Genomic DNA, 25,535 nt, shown 5'->3' on the forward strand with positions numbered 1-25,535 from the left:
GCTAAGTTTTTCTGCTAATGTTCACACTTGATTTTATTGGTCTATTCAGTTTTTTGTGTGGTCAGCCAGCCCCGGCTGGGGGCTGTGCTGAATTTCCACTCTTATTTATCAGTATTTTGCCAATTTGCTTTTTGTCCCTTACTAGTTTGGTCTCTTTTTGCTCTGTCTCAGAATATTTCAGAGTGGTGATATAGTGGGAGAAGTCGAGTGACTTCAGGGTTAATTTTGCTATCAGAAGTGTTGGACATTATTTTTGTAGGGTTTTTTGCAGGTTGCAGACAGTGTCTTTCCTTTCTTTTCTAGTTAGTTTGGGCCCCATCGTTTGCTCAGCCTATTTTCCTGCCTGTGTTTGTACCTTCATCTTGTTTCACTGTCAATACATGTGTGGGGGCTATCTATTCCTTTGGGGTCTGCTCTGGGGCAGTTAGTTTTCCCCTTTTCATGCTTCAGGCTTATTTAGTCCTCCGGCTGTGACGAAGCGTCTAGGAACATCGCAGGTACGCTCCACGGCTGCTGCTAGTTGTGTGGTAGGATCAGAGATCTGCCATCTGCATAGTTACCAACCTCTCTGGTTTTCTGTGACTTAGCTTGTTTTGCTTTTCTCCTCGGTGACCCATTCATAATAGATCATATTGAAATGGAAGGAGTATCATACCACTGCAAATCTACCAAGACCCGGCCGTCCCTCTAAACTTTCATCTCAAACAAGGAGAAGACTGAACAGAGATGCAGCCAAGAGGCCCATGATCACTCTGGATGAACTGCAGAGATCTACAGCTGAGGTGGGACCGTCTGTCCATAGGACAACAATCAGTCGTACACTGCACAAATCTGGCCTTTATGGAGGAGTGGCAAGAAGAAAGCCAATTCTCAAAGATATCCATAACAAGTGTTGTTTAAAGTTTGCAACAAGCTACCTGGGAGACACACTAAACATGTGGAAGAAGGTGCTCTGGTAAGATGAAACCAAAATCGAACTTTTTGGCAACAATGCCAAACGATATGTTTGGCATAAAGGCAAAACAGCTCATTACCTTGAACACACCATCCCCACTGTCAAACATGGTGGTGGCAGCATCATGGTTTGAGCCTGCTTTTCTTCAGCAGGGACAGGGAAGATGGTTAAAATTTATGGGAAGATGGATGGAGCCAAATACAGAACCATTCTTGAAGAAAACCTGTTGGAGTCTGCAAAAGACCTGAGACTGGGACGGAGATTTGTCTTTCAACAAGACAAACATAATGCAAAATCTACAATGGAATGGTTCACAAATAAACGTATCCAGGTGTTAGAATGGCCAAGTCAAAGTCCAGACTTGAATCCAATCGAGAATCTATGGAAAGAGCTGAAAACAGCTGTTCACAAACAATCTCCATCAAACCTCACTGAGCTCAAGCTGTTTGCCAAGGAAGAATGAGCATGAATTTCAGTCTCTCGATGTACAAAACCGATAGAGACATACCCCAAGTGACTTGCAGCTGTTATCGCAGCAAAAGGTGGCGCAACAAAGTATTAATTTTAAGGGGCTGTTTAATATTGCACGCCACACTTTTCAGTTTTTGAATTTCCACAAAAATTTAAAATAATCAATAAATTTCATTCAACTTCACAACTGTGTCCCACTTGTTGATTCTTCATCAAAAATGTACACTTGGTATCTTTATGTTTGAAGCATGATATGTGGGAAAAGGCTGAAAAGTTCCAGGAGGCCGAATACTTTCGCAAGGCACTGTATAAATATACACTATAGCACACACATACAGAATTTTGTTACATATTACTTTTACATTGTATATATCTAGTTGCTTTAGTAAATATGAAGTACTTCCAAGTAGAGTTGGGCGGATTCATTTGCAGGACAGCGGTCCATCGACCAGGAGAAGTCCAGCCACTTGACGAGAGGCTCACGAGTTTCTTACCGTTCGGGATCCCCAAGCCGGCTTCTGATTGGCCAGGCTGGTGCAATGCCTGGAAGTTAAGAGATTTGTAAGCCTCTCATCCAAAGGCCAACCTCGCTGGTGGACTGGTGGCCTGCAAATCAATCCACCAAACTCTACTCTCAAGTCACTAACTTAAAGAACCACTCCTCCTCCCATCAAAGTTTGTATCCTTTTAATATTTTGCACTCATCATATTATACAGCACTGTGTACTTACAATTGCTCATTTTGCCTTTTTACCCAGCTAATTCTTCTCTTTTCTCTGCTCTATGTAGAAACATGAAGCTCTACTTAGCTTGAGCCTTTTGGCCACACTCGAGGTTCACCAGCGCTCTACATAGCTTGAGCCTTTTGGCCACACCCAAGGTTCACCAGCGCTCTACTTGGCTTGAGCCTTTTGGCCACACCCAAGGTTCACCAGCGCTCTACATAGCTTGAACCTTTTGGCCACACTGGAGATTCACCAGCGCTCTACTTAGCTTGACCTTTATGGCCACACTTGAGGTTCACCAGCGGTCTTCACAGCTTGAGCATTTTGGCCACACCTGAGATTCACCAGAACTCTACTTAGCTTGAGCCTTTTGGCCACACCCAAGGTACACCCAGCTTTTTAATTAGCATTTCTGATTAAACTTCAGTTTTTGCAGAAAGAAGGCCACGAATGGACCATTGAAGGTTCAATTTTTTTTGCTTTATAGAGGCTTCATCCCCTACAAGGCTGTGTGCTCTTTATACTCTCAGATTGGTCTGATTGACTCCCTTCGTTATCACAGGGGTTGTGCTTCAGTCATTGATGGATCCTGTATGAGATGAATGATCATACAAATGTTTGTTCATTCAAAACCCTTCCAAATACTTAGTAAATGATCACCAATTGACTCTGCTATATCATCAATCAGCGCTTGTTATGGGAAAGTGATCATCACATCTGTGATATATGATCGCTGTAGGTGGCGGGAGGCACTGCCCAACGTTCCCACCCAATATGACAAATGCCAAAAGAGTCAAACATATATGGCTAATATGCATTGCCATTTAATTCAGGGGAATCGCACAAAAAATATATATCACATATACTATTTTATAACTGGGAAATTGTGAATAAAGCCTGGGATCAAACTGATAACTGCAGGTACAAATGCTGTAAATCATGGAACTTGAACTAAGTATAAAAAAAAATACAAAAACACTCCTACCCACAAAGAAGCGAGCACCATTACAACAACTCAGGGGTATTAGCACTAGGACCATAGGCTTTAGCACTTAGCAATGCAATGTCTTGTACAGGAACCCATGTGTCCTATTTATACTGTCAAATACCATCCACATGATATATGAGATCTGATCTCCCGGCAATAAATTTATGCTGTCATCTTGGCCATTTGTGCCTTGCTGGAAAACAATCTATATTTAAAGGGCCAGTACATGCATGGCAGTATAGGCTGCTATAAAATGAATCGGAGAAACCCCAATCCATCAGCTGCTGTCTTTTATGACACAGACCAGTGTATACAAATAGTAGGCATTTTACATAGAAGCAGGAGCTCCTTAGGATGTGAACGTTGTATGTATTATTCTGCAATGATGAATTGCGCTGGTTAGTTGTGATTGGGTTAAAATGCTGATGCAAAAGCAACTTGAAGATCGATTTTTCAATGAGCTCAGTATCTAAAACATCAAGGCCAATTTACTCCTGAAGGATAATGGCTCATGCTCTAGTCCAATAAGAGGGAAGTTAACCCCAATATCCTATTTCCCAATGGTCATACTCATAGGGGTCCAGATATTGGGAGTCAGATATCTTAACCCCTTCATGACCCAGCCTATTTTGACCTTAATGACCTGGCCATTTTTTGCAATTCTGACCAGTGTCCCTTTATGAGGTAATAACTCTGGAACGCTTCAACGCATCCCAGCGATTCTGAGTTTGTTTTTTCGTGACATATTGGACTTTATGTTAGTGGTAAATTTAGGTCGATAACTTTTGCGTTTATTTGTGAAAAAATCAGAAATTTGGCGAAAATTTTGAAAATTTCGCAATGTTCAAATTTTGAATTGTTATTCTGTTGAACCAGAGAGTGATGTGACACAAAATAGTTACTAAATAACATTTCTACCTTACATCGGCACAATTTTGGAAACACATTTTTTTTTTGTTAGGAAGTTATAAGGGTTAAAAGTTGACCAGTGATTTCTCATTTTTACAACAAAATTTACAAAACCATTTTTTTTTAGGGACGACCTCACATTTGAAGTCACTTTGAAAGGTCTATATGGCTGAAAATACCCAAAAGTGACACCATTCTAAAAACTGCACCCCTCAAGCTGCTCAAAACTACATTCTAAAAGATTATTAACCCTTCAGGTGCTTCACAGGAACTAAAGCAATGTGGAAGGAAAAAATGGACATTTTAATTTTTCCAACACAAATTTTCTTTTAGCATCATTTTTTTTCATTTTCACATGGGCAACAGGATAAAATGGATCCTAAAATTTGTTGGGCAATTTCTCCTGAGTACATTGATACCTTATATGTGGTCATAAATCACTGTTTTGGTGCACGGCAGGGCTCAGAAGGGAAGGAGCACATTTGACTTTTTGAATGGAAAATATGCTGGAATATTTAGCGCTTGCTATGTCGCGTTTGGAGAGTCCCTGTGTGCCTAAACATTGGAGCTCCTCAACAAGTGACCCCATTTTGGAAACTAGACCCCTTAAGGAACTTATCTAGATGTGTAGTGAGCACTTTGAACCCCCAAGTGCTTCACAAAAGTTTATAACGCAGAGCATTGAAAATAAAAAATCATTTTTTTTCCTCAAAAATGATTTTTTAGCACGCTATTTTTTATTTTTACAAGGGTAACAAGAGAAATTGACCACAAAAGTTGTTGTCCAGTTTGTCCTGAGTACGCTGGTACCCCATATGTGAGGGGGAACCACTGTTTGGGCGCATGGCAGGGTTCAGAAGGGAAGGAGAACCATTTGACTTTTTGAAATGAAAATTAGCTCCAATCGTTAGCGGACACCATGTCGTGTTTGGAGATCCCCTGTGTGCCTAAACTTTGGAGCTCCCCCACAATGACCCCATTTTGGAAACTAGACCCCCTAAGGAACTTATCTAGATGCATAGTGAGTACTTTGAACCCCCAGGTGCTTCACAGAAGTTTATAACGCAGAGCCGTGAAAATAAAAAAAATTTTTTTTTCCTAAAAAAAATATTTTTTAGTCCGCAATTTTTTATTTTCACAAGGGTAAGAGGAGAAATTAGACCCGTAAAGTTGTTGTCCAGTTTGTCCTGAGTACGCTGGTACCCCATATGTGGGGGGGGAACCACTGTTTGGGCACACGTTGGGGCTCAGCAGGGAAGTAGTGACATTTTGAAATGCTGACTTTGATGGCATGGTCTGCGGGCGTCATGTTACATTTGCAGAGCCCTTGTGTGCCTAAACAGTAGAAACCCCCCACATGTGACCTCATTTTGGAAACTAAAACCCCCAAGGAACTTATCTAGATGTGTGGTGAGCACCTTGAACCCCCAAGTGCTTCACAGAAGTTTATAACGCAGAGCCGTGAAAATAAAAAATCATTTTTTTTCCTCAAAATAAATGATTTTTAGCCCGCAATTTTTTTTCACAAGGGTAACAGGATAAATTGGACTCCAAAAGTTGTTGTCCAGTTTGTCCTGAGTACGCTGATACCCCATATGTGGGGGGAACCACTGTTTGGGCACACGTCGTTGCTCGGAAGGGAAGTAGTGATGTTTTGAAATGCTGACTTTGATGGAATGGTCTGCGGGCATCATGTTACATCTGCAGAGCCCTTGATGTACCTAAACAGTGGAAGCACCCCACAAGTGACCACATTTTGGAAACTAGACCCCATAAGGAACTTGCCTAGATGTGTGGTGAGCACCTTGAACCCCCAAGTGCTTCACAGAAGATTATAACGCAGAGCCATGAAAATAAAAAATCATTTTTTTTCCTCAAAAAATGATTTTTTATTTTCACAAGGGTAACAGGAGAAATTGGACCAAAAAAGTTGCTGTCCAGTTTATCCTGAGTACGCTGGTACCCCATATGTGGGGAGGAACCATTTTTGGGGCACATGTCAGGGCTCGGAATGGAAGTAGTGACGTTTTGAAATGCAGACTTTGATGGATTAGTCTGCGGTTGTCATTACGTTTGCAGAGCCCCTGATGTGCCTAAACAGTGGAAACCCCCCACAAGTGACCCCATTTTGGAAACTAGACCTTCCAAGGAACTTATGTAGATGTGTTGTGAGCACTTGCAACCCCCAAGTGCTTCACAGAAGTTTATAATGCAGAGACGTGAAAATGAAAAAATCATTTTCAACAAAAATAATTTTTTAGCCCCCAATTTTTTATTTTCCCAAGGGTATCAGGAGAAATTAGTCCCCAAAAGTTGTTGTGCAATTTTTCCTGAGTACGCTGATACCCCATTTGTTGGGGTAAACCACTGTTTGGGCACACGTCGGGGCTTGGAAGGGAGGGAGCACAGTTTGACTTTTTGAAAGCAAAATTGGCTGGAATCAATGGTTGCATCATGTCGCGTTTGGAGACCCCCTGATGTGCCTAAACAGTGGAAACCCATCAATTCTAACTTCAACACGAACCCTAACACACCCCTAACCACAGCCCTAACCCCAACACATCCCTAACCCTAATCCCAACATTAACCATAACCCTAACCCCAACACCTCTAACCCTAATCCCAACCCTAACCACAAGCCTAACCCTAATTCCAAGCCTAACCCTAATTCTAACCCTAACTCTAATTCCAAGCCTAACCCTAATTCCAACCCTAACCCTAAATTCTAACCCTAATTCTAACCCTAACCCTATTTCCAACCCTAACCCTATTTCCAATCCTAACCCTCTTTCCAACCCTAACCCTAATGGAAAAATAAAAATATTTTCTTTATTTTATTAGTTGTGCCTACCTATGGGGGTGATAATCGGGGGGTTTATTTACTTTTTATTTCATTTTGATCACTGTGAGAGTGATCAAAATGAAAGAACAGAATCTGCAGCCGGCAGATTCGGACGGGCGCACTGCGCATGCGCCCGCCATTTTCCAAGATGGCGGCGCCCACGATCCGGACCCGCGGGACACCGGGAGCGACAGGGGGACTAAGGAGGTAACAGGGGGTGATCGGAGGGAATGGGGGCAGATCATGACAGCAGCGGCAGATCGTCGCTGTCATTCAGAGGCGGGGGGGCGATCGCCGGTGGGGGGGTCGGATCGGTGTCTCCAGCCATGGCCGATGCTACAGCAGCATCGGCCATGGCTGGATTGTAATATTTCATCAGTTTTCATTTATGAAATATTACTATCACTCTGATTGGCTGTTTCACTTTTAACAGCCAATCAGAGCGATCGAAGCTACGTGGGGGCGAAGCCACGCTCCCTGTGATGAATTACAAAGCCCCCTGTATCTGCGAGTCAGGTGACCTTTCATTGACCCTGGTCACCCGACCTGCAGGGGGGCTTTGAAGTCATGACACAGGGTATGCGTCATGAGTCGGATTGGCACCGACTTTCACGACGCATACGCTGTGTCACAGGTCGGGAAGGGGTTAAAGGAAATCTGTCTGTGTTTTTATGTAATCTGAGACCAGCATGATGTAGGGGCTGAGATCTACCAATGCTTGGAATACTAAGCTGTGTATAACCCCACCCACACCACTGATTGGTAGCTTTCTGTGTACATAGCTCATAGGCAGAAAGCTGCCAATCAGTGGTGGGGGCGGGGTTACACAGAGAAGTAGACTAGGAGACAAGAGACACTTAGTCCTGTAGTGATAATCTTCTGCTCATAAAACACTGATTTTACTGAAACACTACACAGCCTAGTAAGTGACTCATCACTGGAATCAAGGTCTCTGGCCCTACATCATACTGCTGTCAGATTACATAGAAAAAAAACTGCTGACAGATTCCCTTTAAATGTATTTTCCAGAAAAGTTTAGAAAAGATCCAAAGCTAGATATCTGTGTGGAAATGCAGGAGCTTTTATTACGTGAGAACATTCATTAAAGGGGATGTCCAACATTAATGTAAAAAGGAAGTAGAGGGCAGCAATTGCAACAAAGTGGATGGGATTTATAGAAATCTCATACCTACTTTGCTGCTTTATTATTCAGTGTAATTTGACCTATGGTGCATGTTTCAAATCCACAACATGTCAATTTCTCTTGTGGGTATGCTGAGTTTTCCGTGCAGATTTTCCCCATAAACGTGCATTAGATGCAGAAAATCTGCAGGTAAAAAACGCTGCGGAAATGCATCAAAACCAAATACCAAGAAGTATCAAAAACAAAGCAACTTTATTTAAAGCATGCTACACCAAACAAAAAGACAAAAAGTGTAGTCAAAAAGGAGATAAAAACCTGCAAGTAACCTAATTTAAAGAATAGGTGCAGAAATTCTGCACCGTCAAAAGCTCATCGTGGGAATGTAGCCTTACGGTCACTGCATCTCCCCACAAAAGTGATCAAAATGTAAGCACCAAAAAATGCTATGGATAAAAACTACAGCTCACCATGCAAAGAAAATGCACTCATACAACAGATATATTTTTTTCCACAAAATTCCTATAGTTTTAAAAGAATAAAATATAAAAATATAAGTTTGGCATGGCTGTAATGGTACTGACTTGAGCAAAAAGGTTTTGCAAGACCTTGGTGAAGCAGACCTGTCTGTTGCCGCCAGATCAGTGTCCTGCGAACCTTCTTCCTGCGAGCATCCCCAACGCCTCTTCTGAATACTGCTACCAGGGCTGCCATCAGGGCATTACTGCCCTTACTGCTGTATGGGGCCCAGTGAGCAGAAGTAAACATGGGGGGCAAAGGTCCAGTTCTGGGACCCCCTCTTGTGATTCTGCTTACGAGGCCCCAGGGTATGACAAAGTATCATACAGTGGGGATCATATCAGAGCAGGGAGCCTTCCTGATGCTGCACAGCTGTCAAAGCTGAACGGCTGTGCAGATCCAAGGAAGTACGTACGCCTCGTCTGTGACACGCAGGTGGGTATTGGATATTTTAAGAAATGTTTAATAGGTTGGAGTAGTGTAGGGTCCGGCCAAAAAAGTCTACTTTGTTGTGGTGACGGCTTATAAAAAAAAAAAATTATTTGACCAAACTAAAGCTGATGGCTGTGTATGTCATCTTGTGTTAGATGGAAACTTACTGTGTGATTGGTGAGGACATGATGCAAAAGTGGAGTTTTTCCAAGAGCCAGCATGGAGCCTTGAAATTCCTGGTGGCAAGCCCTGACTGCTAGTAACATTAATCAGAAAAGGACATGACAACAGTTAGGAGAAGGTTCACACCGTCTGGTCTGGACCAGTATCCTGCAAATCTTTTTGCTCGACCCTAGCACTGACCTGAAGAATCATGTTGCCAAATCATCATTATGATGGTCATATAAATGAAACCCAAAAATCAATGGCAGGCTTGTCAATCACTGGAGGTCTGTCTACTGGGACGTACTCGAGATCCCAAGAATGGGGTTCTACAGTCATGTCTTGAATGGATAAGATGTTCAAATTCTCGAACTCAGCTCCAATCATTGTCTATAGGACAGCTGGAAACAGGCGAGTACGGAGCTCATGTTTCTCCAGCAGTACCATACACAATGAACGGAGCAGGCTGAATGTGCGCACCTCCTATCCATTCAAGACTGGGCTGAAGAGCTCCGATCTTGGGATTGTTGGGGGCTTTGACAGTTGGATAATTCTTTGACAGTTGGATAATTCTTTGACGGTTGGATAATTCGTGAACGCCATCCCCAATCTTACAGCTAGGAGCTAACGTTTTTTGTCTTTTTCTAAACGTTTTGAGTATAACAAAGCTTTCTCTTGTAATGATGATAAGCCAGACAGGAAAGGAGGAACTTTTAGCCTCTGGAAATTTTAATTTACTGACAGCAATTAAAGATCTTCATGAAATTAAAAGTAAAGTTCCTGAAAGTATTGTTACCATATTAATAATATTAATAAGCTTTACGGAATATGCACACAGAAAACTATTGAATTTATCACTGAATTTCACGACATATTTTTGGGTAAATTAATGTATACATTTTCAGAATTTACTAAATATTATAATGGGCACAATATACTCTCCGATAACTGACATATACAATCTAAGGGACAGTTAGTATATTAAAGAAGCACTCCTCCTCTTATCAAGGTTCTTATCCTCATAATATATTGCAGTCATAATATACAGCACTGTATACTTACAATTGCTCTATTTCCCTTTCTACCCAGATAATTCTTCTATTTTCTCTGATCCATGTAGAAACAAGAAGTTTCTTGTCCCTGCCTTTATCTTCACCCCGTGACCCAGCTGCTCCCTCTTCCCCCTGCCAGGGACTTTTGCAGTGAATGATGACTCGTACAGGGAAAATTGACCTCCTGTTTCTACATAGAGCTTAGAAGGATTCAGTCCGTTATTAATCACGTAATGTCATAGACCTAATGGGAAATAGTTATCTGGGTAGAAAAGCAAAATGAGCAACTGTAAGTACACAGTGCTATATAATATGATGACTGCAATACAATAGGAGGATACAAATTTTGCTGGGAGGAGGTGGGGTGCTTCTTTAAGTAGACACAGTCGTTTACTGTTTCTCCGCAGGCAGCTACTTACCGACATTGCTCCATGGTCATTGCTGTTATTCTGAAGGGAAAGCAGCAGAGCAATGAAAGCACAAAAAAAAGGAAGAAATGTAAGAAAGAAGTGTTAGAAGCAGAGAGCAGTGACAGAAAAGCAACAAAGCAGGTTATACATAAGGCAGCTCGGAGATAACAGACATAGCAGAGCTGACTTCATCACTGTAGCAGAGAATCTGCAATTTGATTAATAGTTTTACATAGGACAGCAAATTCACCTATGGCATAAACAAAGTTCCCCTCCACTACTACGCCTATGTGTACAGTCATTAGTTAGGATCTTGGTTATTATCGTTACTGGGTGTGTTTGTGGGAAAAAAAAATATAAAATTGTAATACAATTGGGTAGTAAGCAAATTCGGAAAATCTGAAGAGACGACAACCAGATCCCCTTTATTTTATAGTAACAGAGATGACTCTCCCAAATACTATTCTCTCAGAACCAAGCAGTTTAGGAGAAAAAAAACGGGTAAAGGGGTTATTCCCAACATTGGATGTTATCAGCCCTCCACGTTCTGGTGATTGGTGCGGGTACTAGCAAAAGTCTGATCTACCAAAATATAAAATACTTTAAAGGGAAGGTGCCATCCAAGAAATTTTTTTTCAGCAATTGAAAAAATGTAAAGAATTAATGTTTACATTTTCTTAAAAAATATAATCATTTGTTTTTAATTTTGCAAAATATGAAAAATAATTTTAAAAAGTTTGGCATTTCCACTTGTTAACACTAGGGGGAGCAGCTACTGAAATTTGACACAAAAACCTAGTGTACAACTAGCTCACGTTACTGCCCTGCAGTAATTATGGGCGGAATCTGCTGACATGGGTGTGGTGTCACTCCTCTCCTCCCCTTCTGGGTGTTTGCTAAGGGAAAAGAGAGGATGACATCTAGGAACACTGTGAGCAGCCATTTTGATGGGGCCTGCAAAGTTACTGACTGTCTTTGCATGCAACGTCTGGATCAGAACAGGCCGTCAATCAGCAGAAATGTTTCCTGGATTTCTGTGGAGCAGACAGGCAGACTGTCCATCCATGTGTATAAAACACAGAGCTCTATGTACAATCCCTGGCACCGAACAGGATGCCCCCCAGAGACCAGCACACTGCTCTCCTGAAATACTCTGTGCTGCTGTCACCCTGCTCCTTCCACCATATATCGGGCCCCTGTCGCCTCGCTTTCACACATCGCCAGGACAGGATCTGAAGAGAGGAATGGGGTCTTCGGTCACCGAGGATGGCAGGCAGCAAGGATTCTGGGAGCAGGGTGACAGCAGCACAGAGTATTTCAGGAGAGCAGTGTGCTCGTCTATGGGGGGCACAGAGGGAGATATATGGTGGAGGGAGCAGGGTGACAGCAGCACAGAGTATTTCAGGAGAGCAGTGCGCTGGTCTATGGGGGGGCACAGAGGGAGATATATGGTGGAGGGAGCAGGGTGACAGCAGCACAGAGTATTTCAGGAGAGCAGTGCGCTGGTCTATGGGGGGCACAGAGGGAGATATATGGCGGAGGAGCAGGGAGACAGCACCACAGAAATCCAGGAAACATTTCTGCTGATGGATGGCTTCTTCTGACCCAGACTTTGCATACAAAGACCCCATTTCCCTCCTCAGATCCTGTCCTGGCGATGTGTGAAAGCGAGGCGACAGGCGCAGTCCAGGGTGACGCTGGGAAGCAGGATGGGGGGAAATGTAGCCATACAGTAACGATAAAAATGAGACCCCTCTCTTCAGCTGCCTCACCAGCCCTCCCCTGACTGCACCTAACTATTACCCCTGACCCGTGTGCAGGTGCTCAGCCAGAACCACCCTAGAATGGGTCCCCTTTTAGCAGATAATACTGCAATAGGGTTCTCGCATAATACCGCCATATACTTCACACATAATACCGCCATATACTTCACACATAATACCGCCATATAGATCATACACAATACCACCATGTAGATCACATATAAAACCAGCAGGGTGACAGTAGCACAGAGTATTTCAGTGGAGCAGTATCACACGGGATAAGATTAGATACACGGCTCAGCAGTCAGTATCACACAGGATAGGATTAGATACACGGCTCAGCAGTCAGTATCACACAAGATAGGATTAGATACACGGCTCAGCAGTCAGTATCACACAGGATAGGATTAGATACACGGCTCAGCAGTCAGTATCACACAAGAGAGGATTAGCTACACAGCTCAGCAGTCAGCATCACACGGGATAGGATTAGATACACGGCTCAGCAGTCAGTATCACACGGGATAGGATTAGATACACAGCTCAGCAGACAGTATCACACAGGATAGGATTAGATACACGGCTCAGCAGACAGTATCACACAAGAGAGGATTAGATACACAGCTCAGCAGTCAGTATCACACAGGATAAGATTAGATACACAGCTCAGCAGACAGTATCACACAAGAGAGGATTAGATACACAGTTCAGCAGTCAGCATCACACGGGATAGGATTAGATACACGGCTCAGCAGTCAGTATCACACGGGATAGGATTAGATACATGGCTCAGCAGACTGTATCACACAGGATAGGATTAGATACACGGCTCAGCAGACTGTATCACACAGGATAGGATTAGATACACGGCTCAGCAGACAGTATCACACAGGAGAGGATTAGATACACGGCTCAGCTGTGAGTATCACACAGGATAGGATTAGATACACGGCTCAGCAGACTATCACACAGGATAGGATTAGATACATGGATCAGCAGACTGTATCACACAGGATAGGATTAGATACACGGCTCAGCAGACAGTATCACACATGAGAGGATTAGATACACGGCTCAGCTGTCAGTATCACACAGGATAGGATTACATACACGGCTCAGCAGACTGTATCACACAGGATAGGATTAGATACACGGCTTAGCAGTCAGTATCACACAGGATAGGATTAGATACACTGCTCAGTAGTCTGTATCACACAGGATAGGATTAGATACACGGCTCAGCACAGTATCACACAGGAGAGGATTAGATACACGTCTCAGCAGTCAGTATCACACAGGATAGGATTAGATGTCCAGCAGATAGCCAAGTGTTTTGAAACAGCAGGGGGCAGCTCCTCCTATGTTTTGCAAGAGCTGGGGCTGCAGCTGGTCGGGTGTTTTGGAAAGAGCAGCTTGGTGTCCAGTAGCTCGTCCTGTATCCTCTCCTGCAGCTGGTATGTGCAGAGTGAACATCCAAGCCCTGTTATGCTGGAACAGTACAGCATCCAGGGCTTGCTTGTAAATGGAGCTAAAAGGAATGCACTTGGGTCTAATAGGATGGCGCCTGGCCACACCTACAGCTGTGAATTGAGCTGCCCACAGAGGCATGCCCAGTTCACTCCTGATGCTGCTGCAATGATACAGATAGGGGTCAGGAGCTGACTGTTATGTCTTATGCCCAGGGACTGCCCTAAATGAGCATGGAAAGTATTGTTCAGCAGCCAGAAGGGTAAGATGGCAGCCCCCAGTGGCTGCATTAATACAGTAAAAAAAAAAAAACATACACATCACTGAGTCAAGCTTAGGGGACAATATCTTTTTATACTATTTTCTTTTTTACATTAAATTATGAAAAAACGCGGCACCTTCCCTTTAAATGGAGGCTGTCGTCAGAAAACAGCCTACTGTTTAAATCAGGATTTTGTACTACATGTATTTTTAAAATATTTTTTACATGATTTATATTAAAATGAAAAAGAAATCTTGTAATTCTCACATTGGCCACTGGGGCTTTTTTAGATTCTTATTTCCCGTTATTTCCAGAAGTAACATATACATTAGCCACAATCGTCAGATCCCGACCCGATCTTTTGTATTGAAGGATCTAATGAGTGTGTTCAATGGTTGGGGGAGCTGAGACTTTCCCTATAGTGATTAGCGCATCCTTTGTTACTAACTATGTTTAGAGGTGTTTCCTGTCATTGTAATCCTGCCTCTAATGATAAGGAGACTGTTGAAAACTCTTCCTGAAAGAGCAGAAAGTGCCGTATATTTTAAATTAAAGATTGTCAAATGAAAAGAAAAACAAAGCAATAAAAAGCATAAAAACTTGAAACTTCACACAAGAGGTTATTTTCTGATGATACCTTCCCTTTAACACACAAAGTAAATGCTATAAAAAAATAAAATCAAAACTCCATAATTTAAGGATTTATTAATACCAAGCCAAAATGAGGCCTCACACAATTCCATCAATGGAAAAATAAAAAAGTTACCAGTCTTATTAAATGGAGACACAAATTAAATTTTGTTTTATATAGACAATTACTCCTAAAATAAAAAAAATCCCTATACATCCAAGATTTTTATCTTGCACTTGTCTATTGAGATCTCTTCCAATGTAGAGAATGAATGTTTAGGTGGATTACTATTCATGAGGCTGCGGACAATGAGTACAGTATAACATGGGAACGTGCACACTTGGTATTTGACTTCTGCGCGGTTTTGAGGATGACTTCTGTAAGCGCCTGAGCTTTACGCATTCATGTTCTCGTAGAGGTTAACTATACATATAGGCATTAGTGTACATTTTTGTGCCTGCTGATACAGTACCTGGAAAGATTACTGAAAACTAAACTAATGAGCTATAATCTTTAGCTCAATGTACCAAATATGTTTTATACCCGGGAATGTGCCGTCACTCTGAGGATTACTATTCAGAATTAGAGGTAGTCAGAGAGAATAAATGCTAATTATATGGAGTTTATGAAGTCGGACGATTGAGGCACTTGACGGAGAACGCTTGTAACCACAGGGGAGCAACGAAATCAAAGGGAAAACAATGATAACATTCACAAGTAAGTGGTAACTGAATGGGAAAATGTGAAGACGATAGATAGATGGATGGACTGGTGGATGGGTAGATGGATGGGAAGAATGGATTGGATGGATGGATGGATGGATGGATAGACTGGTGGATGGATAGATGGATGGACTGGTGGATGGATAGATGGATGGAAACAATGGATTAGATGGATAGATAGATAGATAGATAGATAGATAGATAGATAGAGACTGGTGGATGGATAGATGGATGGACGTATAGATGGATGGACTGGGGAATGGATAGATGGATGGGATAGATAGATAGATAGATAGATAGATAGATAGATAGATAGATAGATAGATAGATAGATAGATAGATAGACCCGCTGGAGCGGAGACCTGCAAAGCTCCTCCTATCTGCCGGAATCTGAGAGGTATCCACTGACTGATAGACCCGATGTGATGTGGCTGCCGGACCAATGTGGATCATTTTGCTCAACTGTAATGAGTGGGCATCCAACCACAGGGACCGTGACAAATCCAAATGATGAAGGGACCACAAAGCTCTACAACTCCATTCACTGCTTTTCCTTGCACAGTGGAGCCCAGCTATCATCAGTATCACAAAGATCTACAAAGCAGTCAGGTGGCCTGAGGCGCGGTGGTGAGGAAAAGCTTGGATGGAGACTCAGTGTTAAGCCAGTTATGTGGCGCCTTCATTCTCAATATCGGTAGACGTCCAAGAGGCCCAAAGGAGGAAAAGAAGCAAAGAGACATTGCTAAGTATAGAGTAGCAGAATAGGTCTCGTAGCTGAGTATCGATTTATTTTTATTTTTCCACAACCGTACAACCAATAATGAGGTGTTTTACTGTTTTGTTAAACCCCTTAAAAAGGATGAGGCCAAAAAGGACTAGTTTTTGCCCCTATTCTATTCCTGCTGCACCACTGAGTAATTTGTTTTTAGGATTTTTTTAGGATTCATTTTTTTATTATTTTTTAATCAACAATACAGTTCCAGAAATATGAACCATTATATTTTATGCTCGTTTTTCAGGTTTTTAACAAAGGGGATTTGCTTAAACAATCCTCTGGGGCGTGTCTTTAGGCTGCTCTGCATTATTATCGTATGTGCACAGCTCCCTTTTAAAGACCTAAATGAAAAGGTCCTTATCTATGGAACAAAAAAAAATTAATAAAAAAATAAACCAACAGGGAAACAGTAGGAATAAAATCTGAAAAAAAACAACCACTGTTGACCTAGTGACAGGTCCTCACTAGGTCAAAAGTAACCAGTTTTTACTCTTATCTTATTCCCGCCGCTCACTCAAGTTTGCCTTTTTTTTTAAATTCTGCCATACAGTTCTTGAGATATGGGCCTTTTCATTTAGTGCTAATATTTATAGGTCTTACAGGAGGCGTGGCTTACAGGCTAATGCAGAGTATCCCAAAGACATGCCCCAGAGGATCCTGTGAGCCACACCCTCTTAATGAAGACCACAAAAAATGCCCACTTATGACCCAGTGACTGGTCCACTATAAGTAGTTTTCCACTGTCATTTCTCCAATCCTCATTAACATAACAGTAGCTGGGAGCTTCTTAGAAATCATTAGAATCTGCCAGACAAAATCTGATGTACACTACCGGACAAAAGTTTAGGGTCACTTAGAAATGTTCTTATTGTTTATAGAAAAGCACAGTTTTTTCCGATGAAGCTAACATTAAATGATCCAGAAATACACTCTATACATTGTTAATGTGGTAAATGACTATTCTAGCTGCAAACGTCTGGTTTGTAATGCAATACCTTCACAGGTGTATAGAGGCCCATTTCCAACAACCATCACTCCAGTGTTCTTATGGTACTTTGTGTTTGCTAACTGTGTAAGAAGGTGTGGTGCAGTGACCACTGTGTCCGCTAGGGGGCACTGTGTGTGCCCCAGGACAGGCATACAGGCATGTCCATTGTGGTAATGGAAATAGGCTGAACGGCAGAATGGTAAATGACTGTTATGTATGCCAGGGTGGATAGCCCTAGGATGGAAGCTTGATAATGTGTGTTAATCATCAGAGGTACTGCTGAGGTTTTTGTTACAATGTATCAGGGAAGTCTTCCAGGTGGCTGGTGAGACAGGTGATACCAGTCACCTACAAACCCACCCAGGGGCGTGTGTCTGAAGTAAAGCCTATGTGTGTGGTTGTGAATCTGAAGGACCTGCAACGAGGTCATAGCCATGTGATGCTGTGGGTGTGGCTACGGACCATATAAGGTGACCAGGGTAGGTCACATGAGTGAATGCCTGGATCTGATTGGTCCGTGTGGAAGGTCCCGGAAGGCAGACGTGCTAGAAGGTGTGCTGCCTTCCTGAAGCGCACATGTGGATGCCACTGACTGTGTGTGGCCTGTGTGTAATAGCCTGTGAGTACTGGACAGTCCCCAGGAGGGAAAGGACGTCAGGACTGAGAAGCAGCTCAGAGGTAACCCCGGACAAGGGGAATTAACTGAGAGACTGTAGAGCCTGTTTGCTGGACAAAGCACAGCCTGTGTGACCACAGGGCTAAGAGAACGGAGCTCTACATTGAATCTTCATTTGGTCTGATGTAAGACTGTTGCTGCTATATGGTTTATGCTGCACAATAAACCAGATGGACTGATTTATGTGAACAACCCGTGCCTGACATGGTTAATCTGCTGCCGAATGAGTGTCCCTCAACATGAACACTGGGCGCTATCTTACAATTGCTAATGGATGGTTACCCTTGAAAACGCTTGTGCAAGTATGGTAGCACAGCTGAAAACCGTTTGGCTGATTAGAGAAGCTATAAACCTGACCTTCGTTTGAGCTAGTTGAGAATATGGAGCATTACATTTGTTGGTCCCATTAAACTCTCAAAATGGCCAGAAAAAAAGAGCTTTCATGTGAAACTCGACAGTCTCTTCGTGTTCTTAGAAATGAAGGCTATTCCATGCAAGAAATTGCCAAGAAACTGAAGATTTCCTACAACAGTGTTTACTACTCCCTTCAGAGAAGAACACAAACAGGCTCTAACCAGAGTAGAAAGAGACGTGAGAGGCCCCGCTGCCCAACTGAGCAACAAGACAAGTACATTAGAGTCTGTAGTTTGAGAAATCGACGCCTCACAAGTCCTCAACTGGCAGCTTCATTAAATATCTGAGACTGGCTAATAAAAGGAAAAGCACACAGACATTGGACAGAGGATAATTGTAAAAAAGTGTTATGGACAGACGAATCCAAGTTTGAGGTGTTTGGATAACACAGAAGAACGTTTGTGAGACACAGAACTAAAAAGAAGCTGGAAGAGTGCCTGACGCCATCTGTCAAGCATGGTGGAGGTAATGTGATGGTCTGAGGTTGTTTTTGTGCTGGTAAAGTGGGAGATTTGTACATTGTAAAAGTGATTTTGAATAAGGAAGGCTATCACTTCATTTTGCAACGCCATACCATACCCATGTAGACAGCGCTTGATTGGAGCCAATTTCATCCTACAACAGGACAATGACCCAAAGCACACCTCCAAATTATGCAAGAACTATATAGGGAAGAATCAGGCAGCTGGTATTCTATCTGTGATGGAGTGGCCAGCGCAGTCACCAGATCTCAACCCCATTGAGCTGTTGTGGGAGCAGCTTGACCGTATGGTATGCAAAAAGTGCCCATCAAGCCATCTTGTGGGAGGAGCTTCTGGAAGCATGGGGTGAAATTTCTCCAGATTACCTCAGCAAATTAACTGCTAGAATGCCAAAGGTCTGCAAAGCTGTAATTGCTGCAAAGGGAGCATTCTTTGACGAAAGCAAAGTTTGAAGGAAAAATTATTATTTCAAAATCTTTTTTTCGAACCTTGTCAATGTCTGGACTAGATTTTAAATTCAGTTGGCAGCTCATTTGATTAATAAAAGTATGAGTTTTCATGGAAAACACAAAATTGTCTGGGTGACCCCAAACTTTTGCATGGTAGTGTACATGGCCCTGTTACACGCTTTCCATTGTACTTATACAAGTTATTCTAAGCCTTAATGTTCACATACATTCTGAATTTACAGCAATAACGTCAGTGGCAGTGAATGTAAATGTGGTGTTGCAGGTTCAGTTGAGGATTGATCCGTGATCATCTGTGACCTGATGATGATTTATGATGGCGACACTGTGAACTAATAACTTGTAAGATCTTCTACCTAGTAACACGTTAGGAGTCTGATCTGACAGCGCTGCCTCCCACAGTCCCCAACTAAACTCCCATTCAGTCTTCCAGCGAGTGATATGATCTGGAAAGGTTTGCGGAGTTCATAGCTATGTTCTGGCTGAATGCGCCCACTCGCATATGCTCCCATGGAATGCTGCCATCGGCACGGGCACGGTTTAAAGAGACTGCGCTGCACTCTGCAGGGTCTTCGTCTAGAGGTCGCACTAAATTAACCCTTTAAAGAGGATTATGAACATTTTTGATGAGAAAAGTTAAATTATATAGATTCCATCTACCCAAAATATATTAAATACATACACAAGGATATTACTTTATTAGGACGGAAACACATTATATATAAGGTACATAGGGAAAGCGGCCCAGGACCGGCCCCTTGGACTAGTCATCCTAGTCACATCAACCCTAGCCTGCTATTAAAAACATGTTTATATGAAAGGTCACAGGGTTTCAAAGAAAAACGTGCACGGCTACAATAATGGAGAATATCTCATTGTTCGGGCAAAATGAATTAGGAAAATATTGAAAATTCCACTCTAGAAACGTTTTTAATAAACGTGTCTATTCCTTATAAAAAAAAATCACTGGTTGGGTTCTATGAGGTCCCAATAGGGTTCCTTAAAGGGGTGTTCTTAAAGCCCCCGTCACACATAGCGTCTCGTGTTTGTGACACAACAGCGATCTCGCCAGTGAGATCGCTGTGTGACACTGACCAGCGACCGGCCCCCCTGCCGGTTATCGCTGATCGTTCTGGAATGGCCGGGACATTTTTTGGATCACTGGTCTCCCACTGGCCAGCACGCATCTCTGCGTGTGACAGGCGGAAGACCAGCGATCAGTGAGCTAGCGCTGGTAACTAAGGTAAACACAGAGTTTCTAAGCGGCGCGCAGCGCTTAGAAGCCCGATGTGTACCTTAGTTACCAGCGCGCTGGTGCAGGGAGCTGGTAACCAAGGTACACATCGGGTTTCTAAGTGCCGCGCGCTGCTTAGAAACCCGATGTGTACCTTGGTTACCAGCTCCCTGCACCAGCGTGCTGGTGACTAAGGTACTCAGTGGGTAACTAAGCGACGTGCGTTGCTTGTTACCCGCGTGTCACTGGTGCTGATCGCTGGTGAAGCTGCCTGTTTGGCAGCTCACCAACGATCATGTAGCGACACACCAGTGATCCCGACAAGGTCATATCGTTGTCGGGATCGCTGGTGCGTCGCTATGTGTGACGGGGCCCTAAGTTTGGAAGTTATCATCTATCCATGGGATCGGAGATAATCTCTCGATCGCTGGGAACCCAAAGATCCAGAAAAAAGCCAAGCTTGATGATACGCTCTGCCTCTTCATTCATTCTTATTGGGACCTCTGGAGATAGCACTTTTTCTGCCATAAGAATGAATGGGGCGGACATGCATACGTATGACTGATTACCATTCCATTCACACTGATCTAGCGATCGGTGAGGGTTGGACCCCCACCAATGGGGAACTTAACCCCTATTCAATAGATAGGGGAAAACTTCCAAATGTGAGAATACCTCTTTAATTTTTTCTTAAGCTAGTCACATACATTATCAACGGACCTGTGGAACCAAAAACCATCTAATGTGAATGGGAGTGTCCTGCCTTTTCCCTCTGACAGTAGATGTCAACAGAAAGAATGATCAGGCTGTTCGATTTCAACATGAACGATCTTTTTGTCCTCAAGCGACATAAGCCTCCGCCAGAGATGTCTGACAGCAGCTCGTTCCCATGTCCCCATTTAGGTGAGCCAGACATTTATGTCTGTTGGGTATGTCAGGAGGAATAGTGTGTGGCCAGCTGTAAGTGGACTACAGACATAAAAGAGTAGTCAGTCAAGTAAAGCAGGAGTGGTCAGTGGCCGGCAAACACCACCGATGCGTCATCCAGGGGAAGTCCTGCTATTCCTCATTGACATTATCAGTGGATCCTATGGAGATAAAAAAATAATCTAAAGTAGATTAGTGGGCGCTCAGTAGATCCGGATCCTGTGTGGAGTGGGATTCAGCATCACTATTGAGTAAGATCTAAACATTCATCACATAGCACAATGTCAAGAGCATGTAAAAAAACAAGTGGCTAAAATTACATATCCTGCCATTCAATCCCCACAAGTAGAAAAATGCAAATTGTAAATTGTATAAACTTACAGGCAAGTTAGTAAAAACTTGAAATGTGCTTCGTAAAAAATTAATCAGGTCCATTAGGTAACCACTGGCTCTCCCGTCTGGCTCAGACATTGTCCAGTTGTAGTCTGCCAGTTGGACAAATTCATCAATTTTTAGGTTGAGTTTGGTGTAGATCTCCTCCTCGGCGGCATGCCTGGCGTCCTGAACAGAACAGGACACAGGTTAGGTTCTTGTCCATTACGTCAAGTCTGATATTCTCTGGAGCTTTCTCCACACGACAGGTAGACATTTACTTTTAAATTCCAATCTACAATGGTGTAACAAATAAGTGATGCCTGGAGGACCATTCATCACACCGCTCCAGCAGTAACTCACTGACAGCCAAGTTTGCTGCCCATCCTCTACTAGTGAGACAAACGCCCAAATTACCCGCCGGTTATAGGTCATTTTTAAAAGCTTGTTAATCAGCAAAGAAATGTCCAGAAGAATAAATTTTCTGCACGAGGGTGAAATTTTCTGTAGGTCGGATGAGTTTCATGAGGCAATGCTCATACTTCCATTTATTAGGAACGTGTTTGCCCAAAATTATACATAAAAATAACTTAAACACTCAAATTTTATCATTACAATAGGACCTGTCACTTGACACAAATATTATATATATACAAACTGTTGTAAATTCTGCTGTTCTACTGCATCTGGTGTGTTTTTCTTTTGTTCCCACGCCTCTCCATTCCTGAGATATGGCCTCCTCTTCACAGTAGGCAAATCTATACGGTTTAGCCAATTGGGTGTGCTTCTCATAAAAACTCCCATAATAAAGGCCACGCCCACTTGGATAAAAAAAAAAGACCAGATTTACATAGAGTGAAGAAAGGTCCATGGCTCTCAGGAAAGAAGAGGAGCAGGAACTAAAGAAAAAGAGAACAGCAGCATTTACAGCATTTTTTAAGTGTTTATTGTGCAATAAAAATGACCTATCACATTATTTTTTTTATTATTTAAGTGGTGGAAAATTTGTAAGAAAAAAAAAATTGATTTGGACCTGTGTCATGGTTTTTTTTTTTGCGTACCAAGCCCACATTTTATTTATACCATTCTGGGGTACGTACGATGTATTGATTGCTATTATTGCATTTTCTTAGGGAGATGTTGAGGCTATAAATGGCAAATCTGGCTTTGTTTTGTTCTTTTTAGGGTGTTTATTGTACAAGTTACTTTTATATTTTGATGGATGAGGCTTTTTACAGATTGGGCAATACCAAATATGTTAGATTACCGAAAAAAAAAAAAAGATGAGTAAGAATAAACATTAAATTAATTGTTGTCGGCAGCACATATCCCCGTGTAAATAGGTTATGTACCAACGACAATAGAACATTGCGACCAAGCGATCCCCTTATTGTTCTTTATCCATACAGATACATTTAAAAGGGCAATTAAATACATGGCGATAAATTTGGCAATCGGTGCACGTTTCGACATGTAGTTTGCGGTTGTAATTGCAGATCCACAGGTTTCAGAACGGCACCGTCCCGCAGACATTCTACCATTCAATTTACTCTCCTTGATCTGCCAAGTCCTGATGCCACCTTTTAAGCAGTGGCATAGTCTAGCAAATCCTTCACTTCCATGGTACGCTGCTTTCATCTAGAGGTGACTACCGGCCAAGCTTTACAGCTCCGGCACGCACTATTTTGTATACAAACAGGACTATTTACTGCACCGCGCCGTCTCCTGACACCCGATAATGCACAGGAAACAAAACAAAGCTTAAAGTGCTGCTGTCACGCCATTATTCATCTACTTTACCCCGGACTGCAGCAAATAAGACAGATTTGTGCTGATCTGGCAGGCAATTCTGTAATAAGGATAAAGGCTCGCAGACATGCAGCAATTATCATTACCAGATCCCACTGCCCATTGATAGTACCGAAATACCCAGGACTGGTTGTGGCTAGTTTATTACATTTAATTATTTTCAAAAATGTTATTTTTTTATTTTGATAATCACTTTTTTTAGCCCCCCCATCCTAGGGAACTTAAACCAATGATTTGATCGCTTGTACTTTTGTATTGCTGTAAATAGGAAAAATCTCATTCTCCTGTGAAGGTCACCTTGTGGCTGGGCTTCGTGGGAGTACATAGATGGTGACGTGGGATTCAGTAGACTGCCGCATACAATGGCAACCCATAGACAGCCTGCAATACTCCGTAGAGGTGAGGGGCACTGTAACAGAGGCAACTTAAATGCCACTGTGAAAGACTGACAGGCATTTAAGACATTACAGCAGTGATTCGAGCTTGCTCTGGTTGCTGCTGGTAGCGGCAGATGCTAACACTATAACACATCTCACACCTCTGTGTACAGCTCCCGAGCCCCGTGTGACATTCACAAAACTCCATCTTCTCCATTCTGCCAGTTCGTGGAAATTGGTCTGGACTCAGATGTCATCTGAGTGCAGTCTGATGTTTCCACGCACTCACTGACTTGCATGGCTGAGTGTGACTACAACTTGGGCATGCAGTGATTTTGCGGACATGTGCACGGCTCCATAGACTAACATTGGTCCACGTGCGCTCCGATGTTTTGTCAGAAAGCACCTGCCCTAAGGAAGTCGATTTGAAAAGCTGGATAACCCCTTTAAATATAAGACATGGATTAGCCAGGTCCTCCATGGTAACAACCAGTAGTTAATTCTATGTCCAAAAAGAGATGGTCCAATGATGCATATGGGCAGGGGTTGTCCTCAGTGGTGAACCCCTTTAAACAGGTTATTTACACTTAGAATAACATGGCTTCCTTCTTCCAAAAACAACGCCACCTGTCTAACAGGTTGTGTCTGGTATTGCAGCTCAGCTCCATTTAAGTCTATGGTTCTTAGCTGCAATACCAGACACAGCCTGTAGACAGGGGTGGCGCTGTTTTTGGAAGAAAGCTGCCATATTTTCCTAAATCTGGACTGCCCCTTTAAGTCTTTCTATGATCTGCTATGATTTATATGTAAAAATCAAATATAAATGAATGCAATGAATATTTTGGGATAGTCCCGTTATTTACCATAAACCTTACCTTGAAGGTGGACAGGCCATAAAGTCTGGTGGTGTGCACCGTCTCAGGTGAAATATTTGTAATATTTGTAATAAAATCCTCCAGGTATTTACAGGCTTGTTCCAGGTGTGTGGTGTTTATGATGATCTGCACAAGCTACAAAGCAGAAAGGTAACAGGTTTGTGGCGCAGCGTCCCACCCGATTTTTAAGGAGGTATTGTTCTTTGAGACCGTACAGAAATACATGGCAATTACTGTATTACAGGAAGCCGCACAGCTATAGCTCGCCCGGAGCAATGCTCGCAGACGTACATAGCTCCCTACACTGGAGGGACAGCACCAATACTTGTTCTGGCCGGTGATCTGGCACAATTCATTCATGACCCACGTGAAACAGAGTGCAACTGCCCAGTAGATACTGGGAACACTGGAGTCATAAAGACCACATTTTCCATTGGTGATGATCTGTAGGTTGGGACCTAGTCCTGACTGCTTGGACGACGGGACCCCATAAATACAATATCTGTAGGGTACTCTGAGATAAAAGTCAAACGGATGTAAGGCTCAGAAAATGACCAGTATCCATTCATTCTATGGCGGTGATACGGAGACTGATGGCCAGTCACACCGCAGGAGTCACAGGGCTCTACCAGATGCATCGTATGATGGATACCACCATTGTCCATCAGACCTTACTGACCTAATAGAT

The 25,535-nt window shown here is 42.7% G+C and overlaps 1 protein-coding gene across 5 annotated transcripts in view; it reads right to left on the minus strand.

Annotated features, from left to right (window-relative positions):
- The window catches only part of EXOC6 (exocyst complex component 6), a 319,253-nt gene that overhangs the window by 88,417 nt on the left and 205,301 nt on the right, over positions 1 to 25,535 (minus strand). For 2 of the 5 annotated variants that reach the window (XM_073555853.1, XM_073555852.1), the window contains exons 17-19: positions 24,848 to 24,982; positions 21,796 to 21,975; positions 10,616 to 10,645 (exon numbers count right to left, since the gene is read on the minus strand). In XM_073555853.1, the coding sequence (XP_073411954.1) occupies positions 10,616 to 10,645; positions 21,796 to 21,975; positions 24,848 to 24,982 (345 nt within the window). Of the gene's footprint in view, positions 1 to 10,615; positions 10,646 to 21,151; positions 21,576 to 21,795; positions 21,976 to 24,847; positions 24,983 to 25,535 lie in introns of those variants that run through there. The other 3 variants (XM_073555856.1, XM_073555854.1, XM_073555855.1) reach the window with 2 other exon arrangements.

Source organism: Dendrobates tinctorius, unplaced genomic scaffold (assembly GCF_039654945.1).
Source record: "Dendrobates tinctorius isolate UK_male_01 unplaced genomic scaffold, ASM3965494v1 ptg000230l, whole genome shotgun sequence".
Classification (NCBI taxonomy): domain Eukaryota; kingdom Metazoa; phylum Chordata; class Amphibia; order Anura; family Dendrobatidae; genus Dendrobates; species Dendrobates tinctorius.